The sequence below is a fragment of the Bidens hawaiensis genome, unplaced genomic scaffold (genome assembly GCF_021521415.1).
Source record: "Bidens hawaiensis isolate Kalapana, Puna unplaced genomic scaffold, B.hawaiensis_p1.1 tig00021177_1, whole genome shotgun sequence".
NCBI classification, from domain to species: Eukaryota; Viridiplantae; Streptophyta; class Magnoliopsida; order Asterales; family Asteraceae; genus Bidens; species Bidens hawaiensis.
The window spans coordinates 210,485-228,812 of record NW_027493272.1 but is presented as its reverse complement, the minus strand read 5'-3'; the positions used below and the strand labels follow the sequence as shown (position 1 = coordinate 228,812).

Sequence of the window (18,328 nt, the reverse complement as noted above, 5' to 3'; positions counted from 1 at the left end):
CTGACGGAGCTTCAAACAATGAAGGGTCCGGCGCAGGCCTCAAACTGGTGGATCCAGAGAATCATGAATACACTTACGCCATCAGGTTGGACTTCAAGAGCACCAACAATGAGGCTGAGTATGAAGCCCTGCTGGCTGGCCTGCGCATCGCGCAGAAATTCGGAGTTAAAAAGCTAGAGGCCCATGTTGATTCATACTTGGTAGCAGCACAGGTCAATGGCCTTTATGATGCCAAGGAGAACACCATGCCTCTATATCTGGAGCAGGCGAAAAAGCTCATTGAGCAATTTGACTGCTTCAGAATCATTCATATTCCGCGCAGTGAAAACAAATCTGCAGACGCGCTGAGTAAGATGGCATCAACCAGTTTTGATCACTTTGGCAAAGATGTCAGGGTAGAAGTAATGAGCAACCCGTCGGTGGTAGCGAAGTCTGTCCTGGTAACTCATACAACCCCTTCATCATGGATAACTCCAATAATGGAATTCTTGAAGGAGGGAAAGGTACCAGATGATCGCGCGCAAGCGAGGAAGATAAGACACAAGGCGCAGAATTATGAACTGCTTGATGGTACATTATATCGACGCTCTTATCTTGGGCCGCTCATGAAATGCCTAGATGCTGAGGAAGCAAGCTATGTGATCAGAGAGATACATGAAGGAATCTATGGAATACATGCTGGCCCGCGCATGGTGGTTGCCAAGGCAATGAGCGCAGGTTACTATTGGCCTGGCATGTACTTGGACGCTCTAAAAGAGATCCAAAAATGCAAAGCATGTCAGAGCTATGCGCCAAACACCATGCGGCCAAAGAACAACTTGATTCCGGTGACCTCCGCATGGCCTTTCCACAAATGGGCAATCGACATTGTGGGTCCCCTACCGCAAGCGCCAGGGCGAGTAAAATTTTTGGTAGTGGCAGTAGACTATTTTACAAAATGGGTCGAGGCCAAGCCACTAGCAAAAATCACAGCCGAAGCGATGAAGCAGTTTATCTGGAGCCACATCATATGCCGTTTTGGCTTGCCCATGGAAATTGTGAGCGATAATGGCAAGCAATTCACAGACAAGAAGATATCCAGCTGGCTCAAGGAATTGCGCATCAACCAAATCTTCACTTCGGTATATCACCCTCAGGGGAATGGCCAAGTGGAGCGCGCGAATCAAAGCTTGTTAAATGGGCTGAAGAAAAGGTTGGAGGGAGAATCCCATTCTTGGGTTGAAGAGCTACCTAATGTCCTGTGGGCACACAGGACATTAAGCAAAACCAGCAATGGCGAATCCCCGTTCAGCCTAACCTATGGAACAGAGGCAATGATTCCAGCAGAAATTGGATGCCCATCCCATAGAGTGCTCATGATGAGCAAGATTGATAACGAGCGCGAAAGAAGGTTGGATCTCAACTTACTTGAAGGGCGCAGAGAGGCGGCTATCATCAGTAAGGCCAAATACAAGAAAAAACTGGAAAAATATTACAACCAGCGTGTGAAAGAATGCCACTTTAAGAAAAATGATTTTGTCCTTCGCAACAATGAAGCTAGCCGCGCGATACCCCTGGGAAAAATGTCCCCCAATTGGGAGGGACCTTATCAAATCTCAGAAGAATTAGGGAAAGGCGCATATGCTTTAAAAGATTTGAATGGAAAGAAGATCCCGCGCGCATGGAACGCGGTACAGCTTAGAAAATGTTTCATGTAAATGTCAAGTTTGTAATCAAGGCTTTTTAAGGCATTATGAATAATGATACGCGCTATCTTCTCTTAATGTGGATTCTATTACCTTTTGCATACATGTTTCACACTTCCCTTTATTAGTTTTGAGCAATATGATAACATTGTATTGACATCAAAATGAAATAAAACGAAGTAAAGCATACATGCGCGAGCTTCAAGCTCAAAAGCGGTAACCAGTCTTACCTCTAAAACATCAGGGCCTAAGCCCAATTCTATTACCTTTTGCATACATGTTTCACACTTCCCTTTATTAATTTTGAGCAATATGATAACATTGTATTGACATCAAAATGAAATAAAACGAAGTACAACATACATGCGCGAGCTTCAAGCTCAAACGCGTTAACGAGTCTTAACTCTAAAACGTCAGGGCCTTAGCCCAATAATGTGAGCCTTAGCTCAAATCACTCACAACATTCATCCTACATACTGCGCAGCCTGACCATAAAACACCTAAACACAACTAAGGCAAGGCAAATGCCAAAACATAGTTGTTAAGGTCTCAGGTTGGGGTCGCGCATGAAATGGTAGTGGATATCTGAGTAACACATTGACACGTCAAGGCTAAAAAACTCATAATTCCATAAATGCGCGATAACGTCGCGCAAAAGAGGAATAATGAAAACGCCAAGACACGTGTCAACATAATCAGGATATGGCAAAATCACTTACAATATGACAAGGGTTAAGTATAATAAATTCCTTACAACCTTGTTCTTATTCCAACGTGCAAGCATATCTTATATTCAAACATTCAATATAAAGAGATGAATGGGGAATGCGCAAGATGCGAAGAAGGGAAAAACAGAATTTCATTCAAAAGTATTGAAATTTACAAGTTTACAAGATGAAATACAAACTACAAATAAAAATAAAAAACATGAAGGGCTTCTCAAGTCTCCACGTTGACATCAGGCTCTTCATCATCCTCATCATCGCCCTCAGCATCTGGCGCAGCCTGCTCCTCATCATCTCCAAACTGACCATAGTCAAGTTGTTCATCTTGAATGGAGTCTTCTGGCACAACAGTGTCAGGAGCGGATCCTTTGGCCACGCCAGAGCCGCTAGCAACGCCAGCATTCCCCGTGCCATCATCGCCGCCGCCAGCCCCCTCGCATTCGTCAAGTAACTTCTTTAGCGCGGCGAGATCGGGCTGGTCAGCAAGCGCGGATATCTGCAAATAATAAGCAAAAATATGAGTACAAAAAGACTTACAAAATAAGTCAAGGTAATCTCGTTAGGTTAAAATACCTGCGCAAGGATGGGAATGGGAGTATTCATATACTTCTCCCCCATCGCGGCCATTTCCGCGCAGGCAGCGTTGCTCTGATAAGGGTACTCGGATGGGTTCTTCTTCAACATACCATATTCGTAACCATCCGTGAACCCTTCAGCTCGGCCCACCAAGCGCGCGGCAGCGTTGCAATCCATCACCAGGGCCTGAAACTCGCCTGAGTATTTCATCGCGTAAGCGCAACGAGTCATGCCCTGTGAGATCAGCCATTGGCGATCTTGCGCGAGGCCAGCAACAGACGTCTCGAGGGCAGGAACCTGAGAGTTTAATAACTCAACAGTTTCCTTAGTCTTTTTTAGCTCCTCTTTGTCGGCCGCTGCTGCCACCAAGATTTCTTCTTTTTCCGCCCGCGCAGCATCAAGTGCTTCCTGGCTAGACGCTGCCGTCGCCAAGGCCTCATCTTTGTCGGCCTGCGTGGCCGCTAGCTCCCTCTTCAGGCGCGCAACCTCACTCTCCAGTGAAGATTTTTCAGTGATAGACTGGACAAGAGCTTGGTCACGCGCCTCCGCCTCAAGCTCCAACTCGCGCGCACGGCGCGAGTATTTGGCCGCGTCCGCCTCCGCCGCCTGCAGCTTCTCCCGCGCAGCGTGAAGCTCATGACCGCGCTTCACGAAGGCGCTGTTGGCACTGGCTCTGTTCTCACTGAGCTCGGCTTGGAGCTTCTCAGCTCTCTCGCGAGCATCAGAAAGATGCCAAGCAGACACCTTAGCCTCTTGCTTGGCTTCCGCAAGAGCATCACGTACTTTTACGTAATCAGAGCGAAGCTCTTGGGAGGCAGCAAAGAAGGCCGACCCAGCAAACATATGGTCGTTGAGCAGGTCGTCGCGAGCGCAGTCCTCCTGGAACCTCCTTTCAAATGGAGGCACAGCATGAGCCCAGAATTCCGCACACACACCCATGGACTGAAAGGTGCTGTCTTCAGTAATATTCCATCTCGGGCGGTAAGTGTGATCGGCTTCCTGCAAAAAACAAAGAAATTATCTAAGTCAACAAAACATTAAGATGGAAGTCCGCGCAGCGGAGCAAAAAAGAACCTATACCTGCGGGGATGAAGCAGAAAAGTCAGCGCCAGCCCCACGAGAAGGCTCCGCCGCGAAACCTCGTGGCCCTGCAGGGCTGGCGCTGGCGCCTAACGAGTCTTCAGCATGAACCTCCTCATCCTCCTCTGAAATAGGCCTCTTCTCCTGCGACCTAGAGTCAAAATCAGTCTCGCGAGGAGGGCTGTGCGCAGGAGGAGGTGAGGGAGGTCTCGACGCCGCCAGGTCGGCGCGCAAAACGGCCTCCTGCTCCTTAGTAATGCCGATGAGGGGAGATTCATCGCTTGCAGGAGCAGGAGCAGAGCCAACGGCGCTGGCACCGGCGACAGAAGTGCCACCAGAAGCTTGTACGCCAGCTACGGCTTCTATGAAAAAATCAACAAAAAGAAATGGTTCATGAATAGATCTAAAAGAAAGTCAGAAAATAAGAGCGCAATACGTACCTTGGCGCAACTCCGTTCGCGCAGCAAACATCGCCATGAAGTCCATTCTACCCTTCTTTGAGGGTAAAACGGGGGACTTCGAAGCGACCTCCGGCGCAGCCTCGGCATCTTGTTGCGCTGTCGCCGGCTCTACAAACATTTGAGTAAGATAAGATTCATTAGTAATCCTATAAGAATCGCGCTCATAGAACCATAAAGGATAAGCAAAGTTTACCTGTCGCGGGCGTTTCCGCCGCGCGAAGGGAGGAGGTAGTGGCACCATGCCTCAGGTGGACAGGAGGTCTGCCCACTTTTTGAGGCAGGGAAGACAAGGAAACCTTGGTGGTAAATTCCTGGGTTTTCCCAAATCCTCCCGCCCGAGTAGGAGGATCCTGAACAACAGGAGCAACATCTTTCTTCTGTTTCTTACTGGCCCCTGCGCCAGTTTTCCCCTTAGCTTTACGCTTTAGTTGGGGCGCCTCCTCCTCCTCCTCCTCTTCCGCGAGCTCCAGCTCGTAGTTCTCCAGCGCATCTACAATACACGCAACAGAAGTGTTAGCAAAATTTGGTATTATAAAGGAAAACGCATAAGTACAAAGGCTTACCAGGCGCATCGCTGTCGAAGACAAATCCCAGATCAACAGGGATGAACATGTCATCAAAGCGATCAGGGAAACCAACCTCCCCAGCGCCAAGCGCGACGGAGCCACCCTCCATGTGCTCATCATAGGCAGCATGGATATACTCCTTGGTGACTGCACAAAACAAGTCAAATGAGTTCAGTAAAAAGAATTATATTCGCGCAGAAGTAAAGCAATGAGATAAAACTTACATAACCCGTCGACTTGGATAACGGGCTCAAGCGCGCTGTCCGCCCACCTCTTGCTCATACCAACCCCCACCAGCGCCTCCTCACAAATGTTCTTGGCGGGGGATGGTTCAGCGGTCAGCTTATTAACCCAGGCGCCAGTTGGGTTCTTGAGGACACCCACATCCGCAGGCGCAGAAGAAATCGAGCGCATGGTCATACGGATGGGGATCACACCAGCCCTTATATAAAAAAACCTCTCAGACCAGTCATGAAGGCTCTTGAATGAAACAGTGGAGCACTTCACCTTCTGACTGCGAGGAACGAAGGAGAACCAAGAATCTTGGATCTTGGGCTTGTAAAAAAACTGAAAGCGCCGAGGGGTAGGCTTCTCGCGCTGGGATTTGCACATGAACTCAAAGTGAGTCATGCGCACAAGTCCAAACGGATGGACTTGGGATATATGAATCCCATAGAACTGAAGCAGTGCACCCACAAACCTTGTCATCGGGAGACGAAGGTTGCAGTGGGTGAAAAAATGGCTATATAGGGATATATAGCCGGTAGGCGGGTCCGCCGCCGTTTGCCCGGCCCCAGGCAACATGCAGCCAAACAGGGTGGGAAAACCCTGAGAGGCGATAAGGCTGTCAAGATCAGCCTGCCTCAATTTGCAGGGGATTTCATTCCACCTCTTCACCGCCTTGGTCCTCCCTACCTCCTCCGATGAGCCCTCAGCAGCCTTCTTCCCCTTGCCGGTCTTCTTCAATGTAGACATTACTAACGATTTTCTACAGCAATGGATGGGGGAGATTGTATTGTCTGAACTATCAGACATACAACTGTAAAATCGAACAAGGGAAACTTCTGAAGAACAGATAGCTGGAAGCAGAACAAGGGTAATCGGAATACAAGGAAAGAAAGAAAAGAGCTATGAATATTAAACAAGAAGATGAAGGATAAAAAAACTCTAAGGGCTGGCTTTTATAGGCCCAGGAGAGAGAAATTTTGGTGCTGAACGGACTTCACGCGCCCCCACTCGCAGGTTTAAGCCACTGCGAGCGCGACACGTGTCCCTGACACTGTGTGAGGGGACATGAAAGGAAACTATACGGCTGCTGCCAGAGTTCACGCGCCACCACTCGCAGGAACAGACCAACGCGAGCGCGACACGTGTCCCTGACACGAAAGGCAACTGTAGCACCTCGAGCACACGAAAGGCCTGACACGTCTCCATCACTGGCCCACGTCAGCAACAACCAACCACGTCCAGGGACGATTCGTTTGCAACCAAGAGGATAGAATTTCGCGCAACGGTGAATAATAAGAAGAAAAAGACAAACCCCTATTAAAAAAAAAACAAACTGTTAAGTCTAATATCTATCTTGCCTCGCTCGCGCTAGACAAGACACACATTAGACTGGGGGGGCTTGAAGAGGTATGTACCCGCCTCAACACCGAGCAAGGCGGGTCAACCCACAAGATATAGACAAGAGGCTTGAAATCAAGACATTACGAAGTCACAAAGCCAAAACCTACGCGCATGGCGCATATCACATATGCTCATGCATCACATGCTCAGGCATCATATGCCCAGGCACCACACATGCTCAGGCATCATATGCCCAGGCACCACACATGCTCAGGCATCATATGCCCAGGCACACATATGCTCGCGCATCACATATGCTCACGCATATCACATCAGCGCGCGGCGCATCAGCGCGCGGCGCATATCACATGCTCGTGCATATCACATCTGCGCATGAAACATCTGCGCGTGAGAATAAAGAGAAGACCTCGCGCATCCTCAGGATTGGCGCATATCACACATAATCAACCTCGTCCTTATCCAAATCAGGATTAGGGCAACCCTGATTGTGCACGTCAGACAACCTTCCAGAAGGTATCTTTTTAAGGAATAAGAATATGCTGATGTTGACAGCTGCCAAATGAAAGGTGGACAACTCAGCATGACACATGTGCTACCACGTGATTACAACCAATGAGAAAGCACCAGGTGTCCCAGAGGACACGTGGCGCAAAGCGATTGGAGGAGGCCAACAAGGCTGAGCCCAATCAGTGGAAACCCTAGCACTATAAATACAGCATCAACTCCACAAGGAGGGACATTCATTCACATTCAATCATATTCAATTACATTCAATCACATACAGTTACAGCCAGTAACATACACAATCATATTCAATCACAGAGTATTCAGCTATCAAGCAATACTCTCCAGATTTCCTTACTCTCACATATTATTATCTTCTCCACAAATACTTATTCTCACACCGGAGGGTTACCCCAAAGAGGACCCCTCTGTCCCTTTCTGAGGGGTAAGTTGACGGTGCTGTTCATTTTGTAGGTGGAAGAACCCAGATCCAAGAGAAACCATCGGTGAAATAGTATAATCACACCCGAGGAAAGTAGATCGTCTACCAGTGAGTCGATCCACGCTTCTTCAAGTGTAAACTTGTTAATACTGTTGACTAATCTGGTAATGAATTTTAATAGACAATTATATAAAATATAGTTTACGCTAAGTAGAAAACCAGTAAGCAAAACATAAGTAATCTTATTGTCTATTAACCAAGTAAAACACTATAACGTGATGTGTGGACCACACGCCACAAGTATAGATATAAAAGAGAGAAAGGAAAGACATCGGAACATATCAATCCCATGTAAGCCATCGATAAACCCGTCTTTGTTCTTGGTAAATAAGAAATCCATCATCTCTTGTGACAAATTATTGTGGTTGGAATAAGTTATCGTATCGTTGATATAGAGCTAGGGTACCAAAAAGACCCAAATACCCTTAAGTACCACCCGCGGGTCACAGAGGAACCTCTAATAGGCCACCTGCGGGACATACGGATCACCCGCGTATCACGGTAGAGGAGGAACGTCCTCATACCACGCGCGGAAGCATCCTGGCACCCTCAAAAGTCATCCGCAGAACAGGACATCTGTCCGCCTAAACAACCGGAAGACAGTGCCATCGGGACAGCTGTCACCAATTAATTACCCTTTAGAAGAAGGTTCACGATTCTTACTTGGGGAATACATGACATATCAACCAATGAACAAAGGACACCTGGCCAGGTTTTTATAACCGTGCACATAGCCAGAGTGTGATCCGTCCTATCATTGGGCGACACGTGTCGAGGTTGTTATACCCATGCACATGGAACGTATAGCTCAACCTATCATGAGAAGACACGTATCCAGGTATTTATCAAAGATCTTCTAGAAGAGGACAGCTGGCCCAATCACCTTCCTACATCATTCGGCTATATATACCTTGTCAAACGGTATGAGGTATTCATTCACTCACATATATTCTGACTACACTAGTCTTTATACTTCAGTACTTTCTCCGTTTACGAACGTTACTGATTCTCACGCCGGAGGGTGGTTACAGTAAGACCCCCCCTCTTGTCCTTCCTGTAACGAGACTCACGGTATCTGTTTTGCAGGTTTTGGTCATTGGACTTTGGGAAGTTATACTCATATCGTGGTTGTAATTATCGTATTTTACCCTGTGGACTCATTGGATCCAGGACCCATACCCGGGGATTGGATCCGTGTTTCTTCATTGGCGCCATTCGTGTTTGGTGTTAGAACAGCAAAAGTTTTCGTTGGTTTTTTTTTGTTCGTTCGATATGAGTAAACTTCCTGAAGGGCCGACGGGAACCCCTGCACCTAATTCACGTGTAACTAACATTGAAGCACCTCTTGGTTTTACTTCAAGTGTTTTTGCACGTATCACGACTTCAAATGGCCGTACTCTGGAACGTGTTACACCTCCAGAGTCACAGAATATTGACATAACACCTGGCGGTTTTACCCCAGAGAATGTTGCAGCACCAACTGGTCCCATTCCCACAGACATGGGACGTGTCTCGGTACCGGAAGGTTCAAATTTGGGTGACCTCAGACGAATTATGGGGGAGACCCGCCGAGATCGGTCAGTATTAGATCCAGAAGACGATTCAGGCGATTCTGATATGGCGAGATCCCACCAACGTAATTCCAGATCTAGAGGAACACTAACCCCAGAGGAATGGCTCCATGCACAACAACAAAGTTTGGTGGCTGAATACGAGCGCAGAAAACGCAATGAAAGATTCCATGCTCGCACTTTGAATTATGAGGAATCCCCCAGAAGATCTCCTTCTCCTCCACCAACAGTGAGAGGAAGTCAGATCCGTTACAGCCAACAGGAGGAGCCAGAGTTTGGCGAATTACCAAGGCTACGCCCTCGTCCTCGCATAGACATGCGGATGCCATCCTACTTGGGAAGAATTTGATAGTTACGATTCAACTTACCAGCCAGGAGAGTACAGTATGTATACCGGTGACAGTAGGATGGGTTCACGGGCGAGAAGCAGTCGTCCGTAGGACTTAGTCCGCCACACAGAATATCATAGTAACGCCGAAAGAGACTTGACCAAACCATACCGCCCCGCAGCTTTTGCCGAGAAATCAAAATTCATAGCAAGTATAGCTACAGCACCCTTTCCTGTTAATGCTAAAATACCTACATCGGTAGGTAAATACAACGGTATGACTGATCCAAGCGATCATCTCCAGAATTTCGTGGCAGTAGGTGGTGTTAGTGGTTGGACGCTCCCCTATTGGTGTCACATGTTTGCATTGACATTAACAGGGGCAGCGAGAGAATGGTTTGAAAAGTTACCTGATGGCCAAATTTCTAGTTGGGATGACCTCGTAAAAAAATTTTCTCAACAGTTCAGCCAGCAGAAAAAGCATACGCGAGACCAGTCAGAAATTTTGGATGTCGTTCGCCGTGATAACGAGTCTATAGAAGACTTTATCACCAGGTTCAATGACGAAAGTCTAAACATTGGCGGAATCAGTAAAGACATGTTTCGCGGTGTCTTCCGTAAAAATGTCAAGTGTGATGATTTAGTCCGCACACTCATTGGCAGAGACGGAATGCCAAAAGAGTGGGACGATCTTATGACTGCGGCAAAGTTGTACGCTAACACTGAAAAAAACATTGAGGAATGGTAATCCGAAACAAAAATTTAAAGTCGAGTTTCAAACTCCGAGACCTAATAGACAGGCGAAAGGCCCTATCTGGTCGAGACTTCAGCCAAGTACGGAAGTGTTAAAACCATTTGATGCAAGATCCCTCATAGGCAACAAAAACATAGCTGGACCCTCGAACCGGGGTCCCAACAATTGGACTCCTCTTTCAAAGACTCCCGCCAAAATTCTCACTACATAAAATGTAAAATTTAGAAAGCCACAGCCACTGTCAAGAAGGTAATTCTTTTACGACAAGAAGCATTGCTCATATCATGACGACATTGGTCATAATACGAACAAGTGTAGAACATCAAAATATGAAATTGAGGCGGCTGTGAAGTCTGGAAAACTCGGGCACTTGGTGAAAAATGGGAAACCCGACAATGGTAAAGCTCCCGTTCAGGACAACCAAGGTCCGAGTAAAAAGCAAGTTAAAGATTTGAACGTCCATGTGATACAAGGCAGGTACGACACTGGGAAAAAGAGGAAGGAATCCGATGATGAGGAGTGGAAGAATGAGCTAGTGATCTTCCCTCGAATTAAGGGGGGTCTAAACAACAAAAACCCTTTGATCATCACTGCCCTTTTCGGACACTATCGTTCCCAATACGTCTTCTTCGACACCGGTAGTTATAGAGGTAGGGTACCAAAAAGACCCAAATACCCTTAAGTACCACCCGCGGGTCACAGAGGAACCTCTAATACGCCACCCGCGGGACATACGGATCACCCGCATATCACGGTAGAGGAGGAACGTCCTCATACCACGCGCGGAAGCATCCTGGCACCCTCAAAAGTCATCCGCAAAATAGGACATCTGTTCGCCTAAACAACTGGAAGACAGTGCCAGCGGGACAGCTGTCACCAATTAATTACCCTTTAGAAGAAGGTTCACGATTCTTACTTGGGGAATACGTGACATATCAACCAATGAACAAAGGACACCTGCCCAGGTTGTTATAACCGTGCACATGGCCAGAGTGCGATCCGTCCTATCATTGGGCGACATGTGTCGAGGTTGTTAGACCCATGCACATGGAACGTATAGCTCAACCTATCATGAGAAGACACGTATCCAGGTATTTATCAAAGATCTTCTAGAAGAGGACAGCTGGCCCAATCACATTCCTACATCATTCGGCTATATATACCTTGTCAAACGGTATGAGGTATTCATTCACTCACATATATTCTGACTACACTAGTCTTTATACTTCAGTACTTTCTCCGTTTACGAACGTTACTGATTCTCACGCCGGAGGGTGGTTACAAGAAGACCCCCCTCTTATCCTTCTTGTAACGAGACTCACGGTATCTGTTTTGCAGGTTCTGGTCATTGGACTTTGGGAAGTTATACTCATATCGTGGTTGTAATTATCGTATTTTACCCTATGTACTCATTGGATCCAGGACCCGTACCCAGGGATTGGATCCGTGTTTCTTCAGTTGACATGCGCTAGTATGGGGTAAATTAATGCATGAATGTTATAGGGTGAGTTTGAATTGATAATATCTGGTTCACTCTTTGTTTTTTCTTTGTCGTTGGCCAGATATAGCGGCCTAACTAAGGTTTAGGGGTTCTTGGTGTGGTTGGATCCACGCTTTGATACCATAGAGAATTGGTACAGAACATTTTATCATTTTATGTTGTTTCATTAAATAAAAGATCAAGTACATCGGATATAAAAAGGAGAATACTCCAACATAAAAGGAAACGAATTATAAACTTAGATAAAAAAAAGATGTCACTATAAAAAAAATTGGTCTAAGATGACCTTTATCTCAAAAAAAAATTGCATTAGTGAAGTTGCGTTAGACCTAACGCAACCTTTTTGTTAGATAATGCACTTGTTCAATTTTTTTTTGTATTCTCCTTTAAAATGGTTGCATTTGAAAGAAACAGTTGCATTATCTAACAAAAAGGTTGTAGTAGATCTAATGCAACTTTACCTAATGCAGCTTTTTTGTGTAATAAAGATTGCGCCAATTTTTCCTAAAGGTTGCCTTAGGAAACGAATTATAAACTTAGATAAACAAAAGATGTAACCAACTACTATTCTAGTTTTTAAACTTGATTTATCTTTTAAAATTGAATATGAAATGTAACTTTCTTTTCAAATGCCTCTATTCAACTCTGATTTAAGTTGAACAAGTTCTACTACCACGTAATAATACATGTATTTGAATTCCAAAACACCATAATTATGTCATAAATTGTGAAACTGGACAATTTCAATTCGGTGATCAAAACATCTTTTAAAGTACCCTTTGTGTACTTACTTCTATACCGTTTCAAACGTTTTAAAAATATTAAAATTTTAATAATACACCATGCCTTGAGTTGCTCAGTCATATTTAGCTACCCTCATTGACCAAAAACCTTGATCTCTCCACTACCTCACTTCCTCTCTCTTTCCTCACATAACCAAATGCATATATCCCTTAATATATATACATAGGTACCGCAACACACAAAGTGAAACAAAATCATTTGTTCATATTTTAGCTAGATACATATACATAATACATATACATATAGTTATAGATTTTGGTGTTAACATGGAACACCAAAAACAATCAGGAAAACCTATCAACAAAATCTTGAAGTATCTTCCAAGAGCAACATCATCAGTTTCATTTCAAAACCCTCAAATTTACAGCCCGGTTAAGGACAAGAAACCATGCGAAAAACCACACAAATCCAACCTTGGAATCGGCTTCACCGTAGTTCCATCATCAGACACTCACCTAAATATGAAGAGCCGTAACGGCTCTCCTAAACTCGTATTCGAACCTACTTCCCCAAGAGTCTCATGTATGGGACAAGTCAAGTGTAAACACTATAGAAAACTCGCTGCAGCTGCCGCGGCTGCTAACGCAGCCAAAACCGCTACCAAAACCAATAAGTTTTCACGTGCGACATCGTTTACTCCAGTGACAAGTTACAACAAAGAAGAAGATAAAGAAAAGGTTACAAAGAGCAAGAAAAAAGGGATCAAGGGCTTATTTAGCAGCCGAAAGAAGGCGGATGCAAAGGACAACAAGTCCAAAACGGCGTCGTATCTTCCTAAGGCTCCGAGTTTGGGAAACATGAAGAGATTTGCGAGTGGTAGAGACGCTTTTGCGAGTTTCGATTGGACTACACAAGTTACACCGTTGGATTGTGCTCAAAGGAATTATTATACCGAAGACGAGAGAGACGGTAGTGACGGCGAAGAGGTCATGATCCCGTCATCGGCACCGGTTATGGAAAGGAACAAAGGGGTTTGTGATAATTTTGTTAGGGTTGGAGGTGTGAATTTGGAGCCAAGAAAGGAGATTAATTTGTGGAAGAGAAGAACTATGGCTCAACCTAAACCTTTGCAATTGCATATTGTTGCAAATTAGTTTTTTAGTTTTTTTATTATAATGTTGGTTTTTTAATGCCTATTTTGGTTTTTTTAATGACTTGAATGTGTAAATAGCAAGAAATATTTGAGTCATTTTGTATGATATATTAATGAAGAATTAAAGTTCTTTGTTTAAAGATTAAAATGGTAGCTGTGTATTTTGTTGTATCATTAAGAAGAGATTTGTCCAATATTATTATGTGATAATGTGACACTCATTCGAAAGAGTTGTAATGTCATATTGGCTTAATAGCAAATTAAATGAATACTATTGCTTTAAATTGATTGATATTAATTAGTTGTTTGTACGTTGAAACTATTCCATATCAAAATTCAAAAAAAAAAACACATGAGCTGAAAATCAAAGACTTTGGATCAAACAAAAATTAAATTAACTTGTTAAACATATGAATCAAATATTTAATTATATATACAGATAATGTAATTACACTACATACAAAATAACTATTTTATATAATTACACTATTTCTATATATAATTGCATTATTTAATTCGCACATTTAATACAATTTACACTATTTGTATAAAAATATATGTAACTAGCTAGTAAATTAAAAAGCTAATGAAGAAGAAACTATAAAAGCTTAGCCCAATACCATGTTTTTACCATAGATGAAAATGAATAAAGGAAATAAAAAACCACGAATGATATATCATAATTCCAAATTTTAGGCCCTGTTTGTTTTTGCCTCTTTTCTCTGAATAGAGGAAAACGTCTAATTCGGTCAGACGTAATCAGACGTGAGACTGTTTGTTTTTTTTCTGGCATTAAGAGGTTCAGCGTCTTAATAGCATCTGAACCAATAAGAGCTTTTAGTGGGTCTGAAAACCTCTTAACCCAAAAAAAACATACGTTTGTCTCCGGCCTCCATTAACTTCTAACCCGGAGACTAGGCTACATCTCCGACGACTAGAGGTTCGTCTCTAGCCTCCACCTCTTAATGATTCAGATTTCAGACATTTGAACCACCTCTTAACATTCAGATGTGGTATACAGATTCAGACTTAAATCTCTAAAAAAACAAACGGGTATTGATATTATAATAAATAGAGTACTAATAAAACAAAATACGAGTTAAAAAACTATAATAATAAAATATTAAGTTAAACCTTCAAAGAAATATAGCATCGCTTGAATTCGGACGCAACGACGAAACTATGTGTGACGGCAGCTTAAATGGGGGCCATGTGGTTAGAGATTAAACGAGGCTTCACACATTGTTAGGTGGTAGGTGCCATTTTATGAGTGGATTTTGAAACGCGTTGGTCATACTTCAAAACAAAGTGTGACGACCTGTTTGAGTGGGGACATTTCGGATTAACTCGATTTTTAAGACATAAGTGATTCTCTTTAAAAAAATAGCATTTTAGAAATTTTGCTGACTATATATTTTTAGTATTTGGTTTTATACCACACGAAGTGTATATATATATATATAGGAGGGTTATCTTAAAAATAAGTAGTTTCCTAGGAAGACTAAGAATAAATCATAGCCATTAGATCATATCAATCAATGATTGAGATTTAAAATTACCAAAAACCGTCATAGTTTTCTAGAATTACTCTTTCACCATTATAACCGACATAGTTTCCTAGAATTATTCTTTTACCATAGGTTTTAATACCAAATGCCAAAATTCTATTGATTCTTACTATTCATGTGAAACAACTTCTTTTTATTTGAACAATTTTCTATATATATATATATAGAGAGAGAGAGAGAGAGAGAGAGAGAGCGAGAAAAAAGTTCAAATAAAAAGAAGTTGTTTTCTAGGAATGGTAAGAACCAATAGAATTTTGACATTTGGCATTAAAACATATGGTGAAAGAACTCGGTTATAATGATGAAAGGGTAATTCTAGGAAACTATGTCGGTTATTGGTAATTTTAAATCTCAACCATTGATTAATATGATCCAATAGCTATGATTTATTCTTAGTCTTCCCGTTGAGATTCAAAATTTCCAATAACCGACATAGTTTCCTAGAATTGTTCTTTCACCATCATTTGTAATGCCAAGTGTCAAAAATTTATTGGTTCTTACCATTCTTAGGAAACTCTTTATTCTTATTTGAACAATTTTCTCTATATATATATATATATATTAATGGTAAAGTTAAAACATAAAAGAAGACAAAAATAAGAAGTGTGAGAAGAATTTGAGGTCACACAAAAACGCCTCACCAAAATATTCAAAATAATAATAATAATAATAATAATAATAATAATAAAATTATAACTCAAAATATAAACAAAAATGAAAAAAAATAAAAAAACTAAAATGTTTACTCCGTCATTTTTGTTAAAAAAACGGCGAAAAGTCACAATGTCGAGAAAAGTTGAAAAAGACACAATGCCAAAAATGACCAAATATATAATGATATATAAAAAAAGACATAATATGTCGCAAAATTTAACACAATGTCGAACAAAAATATATAATACAATGTTGAGTAATATAACACAATATCAAGAAAAAATGACACAATGTCAAGGAAAAAAAACACAATTAATGATGAAAATAAACACAAAACACGATGATGTTTTTTCCTCAACATTGTTTTTTTTTCGAGTTTTTTTTCTTTTCTTTATTTTTAGAACGAGGAAGACGGTGGAAATTTTTTGCGTTTTTACATTTTTCATTTTTTTATTAAATTTTGAGTTATGATATTTTTTTATTAATTTTTAATTATATTTTTTTTGAGGTTTTTTTTGTTAAAAATCTTTCTCATTTTTGTCACCGTTTGTACAATAACTTGACACATATATTAAAAAGCAAGTGTTAGCTACCTCACAAAAGTTAATATTCATAAAACCTAATCACTAATTTTTTTACATGTGTGCAAATGCGTTAGTTTTTTCACATGTGTAGTTAAAACTTCAATTTGTTTTATACATATGGGTCACTTCAAATTTCTTTTTATATATTAGTCTTTATTATTTTTTATTTCTTTTTTATTCCTTTGGTTTACACACCATAAGCAGAAGACAACGACCGGTCGTTTCATATCAACCAGCAAGGGCGCATCATTCGGCGGTTCACCAGCGACAACAACCAACACCATATTTGCAACTCTCTAACATGTTTTATTCATTTTTCATCCATTTCCATCACCTTCAAACTTGCTTTTATTTTGCAAGGCCCGATACCGATTTTCTGCATTGTTGGGCTTCCCTTTTGTTTTTTGGAGTTGTTAATTGACTTCTAGGGCTTTCAGCAATTTGGGTTTAGGGTTCATGTATGTTGTTTGGGGATTCTATGTTACGTATATAGTAGTCACACTTAAAATTAATCATTCAATTCAAAAAAAAAAAAAAATCTCTTCGACTGCTATTGTATACATGATTTTTATAAATCAAAGCCTTGTAAGTATCATCTTACGATTTCATCATTAATTAGATAATTATATTATATTATCTATGTATACGAACACAATTCTGGACACATAGATTGATGATAGTTGTTTTATATGTTTCTTTAGGGTATTATGAAGGTGTTATTGCTGATTTTTCCTATTAAAACAAAGCATAATGTAAACTCAACGCAATTCATGGTTTAACGCGTCTGTCATAACGCACAGGTAATGATACTAGTTAGTTATTAGAGACCAACAGTAAAAAAGAAAAGCAAAGGGAGAAAAAAATACTCACTTAATTTTGATGGGATAAATTCTACGAGAAAAAAACTCAACAAGATCACTTGGTTTTAAAGGCTTTACCTTGGGCCCGTTAAAACATAAAGTTAGGTTGATAGATCTGTCCTTTTCCTTTTTAATTATTCATGCATGTGGTCATCAACGACTATTTAACTAAATTGTGTTTGTCGGTTTACTCCCAATACGTTTTAAAATTTGTTAGGGAAACACTAATCAATTAAGGATTTAAGAATATAATAAGCACCACATTATATGTTACTTCTTTTCTGGTATTTTAAATACAAAACTCGTTGTCAATCACTTCATTATATGCAATCTAATATAATTTTTTTGCTATTATAATCTTTATATTTGAATAATAATTTGGTTTTATTTGTGTACATAATAAAATACATAGACATATTATTGCATTGACATCAAGAGATATCCATTCATTTAGAAGAGATTAAACCAACTTTAGATGTTTAATATTTAGATACATGGTTGTGATTATTTTGATATTGAGTTTAGCGTTCAAGATTTGATATTTGTAACTCTTAAACTTTTATTAATGAAAACTAGCAATATAAATAATAATCATTCAATACTTTACGTGTATATGAACATAGTAGAAGTTAACTTATAACTTTCCATTTTGTAACCAATTAATTAAAGTTTATTGTTTAAGTCTTAGACCATGTGTAATCATAAAGCTCCACTATCAGGGGTTATGCGCCACGTGGCGCCCAGTCAGAGTTATGGTTTTGTACAAAAACAGGCTGTAGTCATAACTCTCCACATCCAGGCATTATGCGTCACGTGGCGCCCAGTCACTTTTACACTTTTTGTTTTTCTTTTTTAATAAAAATAATCAAATAACAATAATATTTTATTAAATAAATATTACAAGAAAATAAAAAAAACTATT

The 18,328-nt window shown here is 41.3% G+C and overlaps 1 protein-coding gene across 1 annotated transcript; it reads left to right on the top strand.

The window, feature by feature from the left end:
- The first annotated feature begins 12,698 nt into the window (after nt 1–12,698).
- Nucleotides 12,699–13,775, top strand: LOC143562815 (uncharacterized protein At1g76070-like). Its single transcript, XM_077050517.1, has one exon. The coding sequence runs from the start codon at nt 12,914–12,916 to the stop codon at nt 13,739–13,741; it is 828 nt and encodes a 275-aa protein (XP_076906632.1). The 5' UTR covers nt 12,699–12,913; the 3' UTR covers nt 13,742–13,775.
- The last annotated feature ends 4,553 nt before the right edge of the window (nt 13,776–18,328 follow it).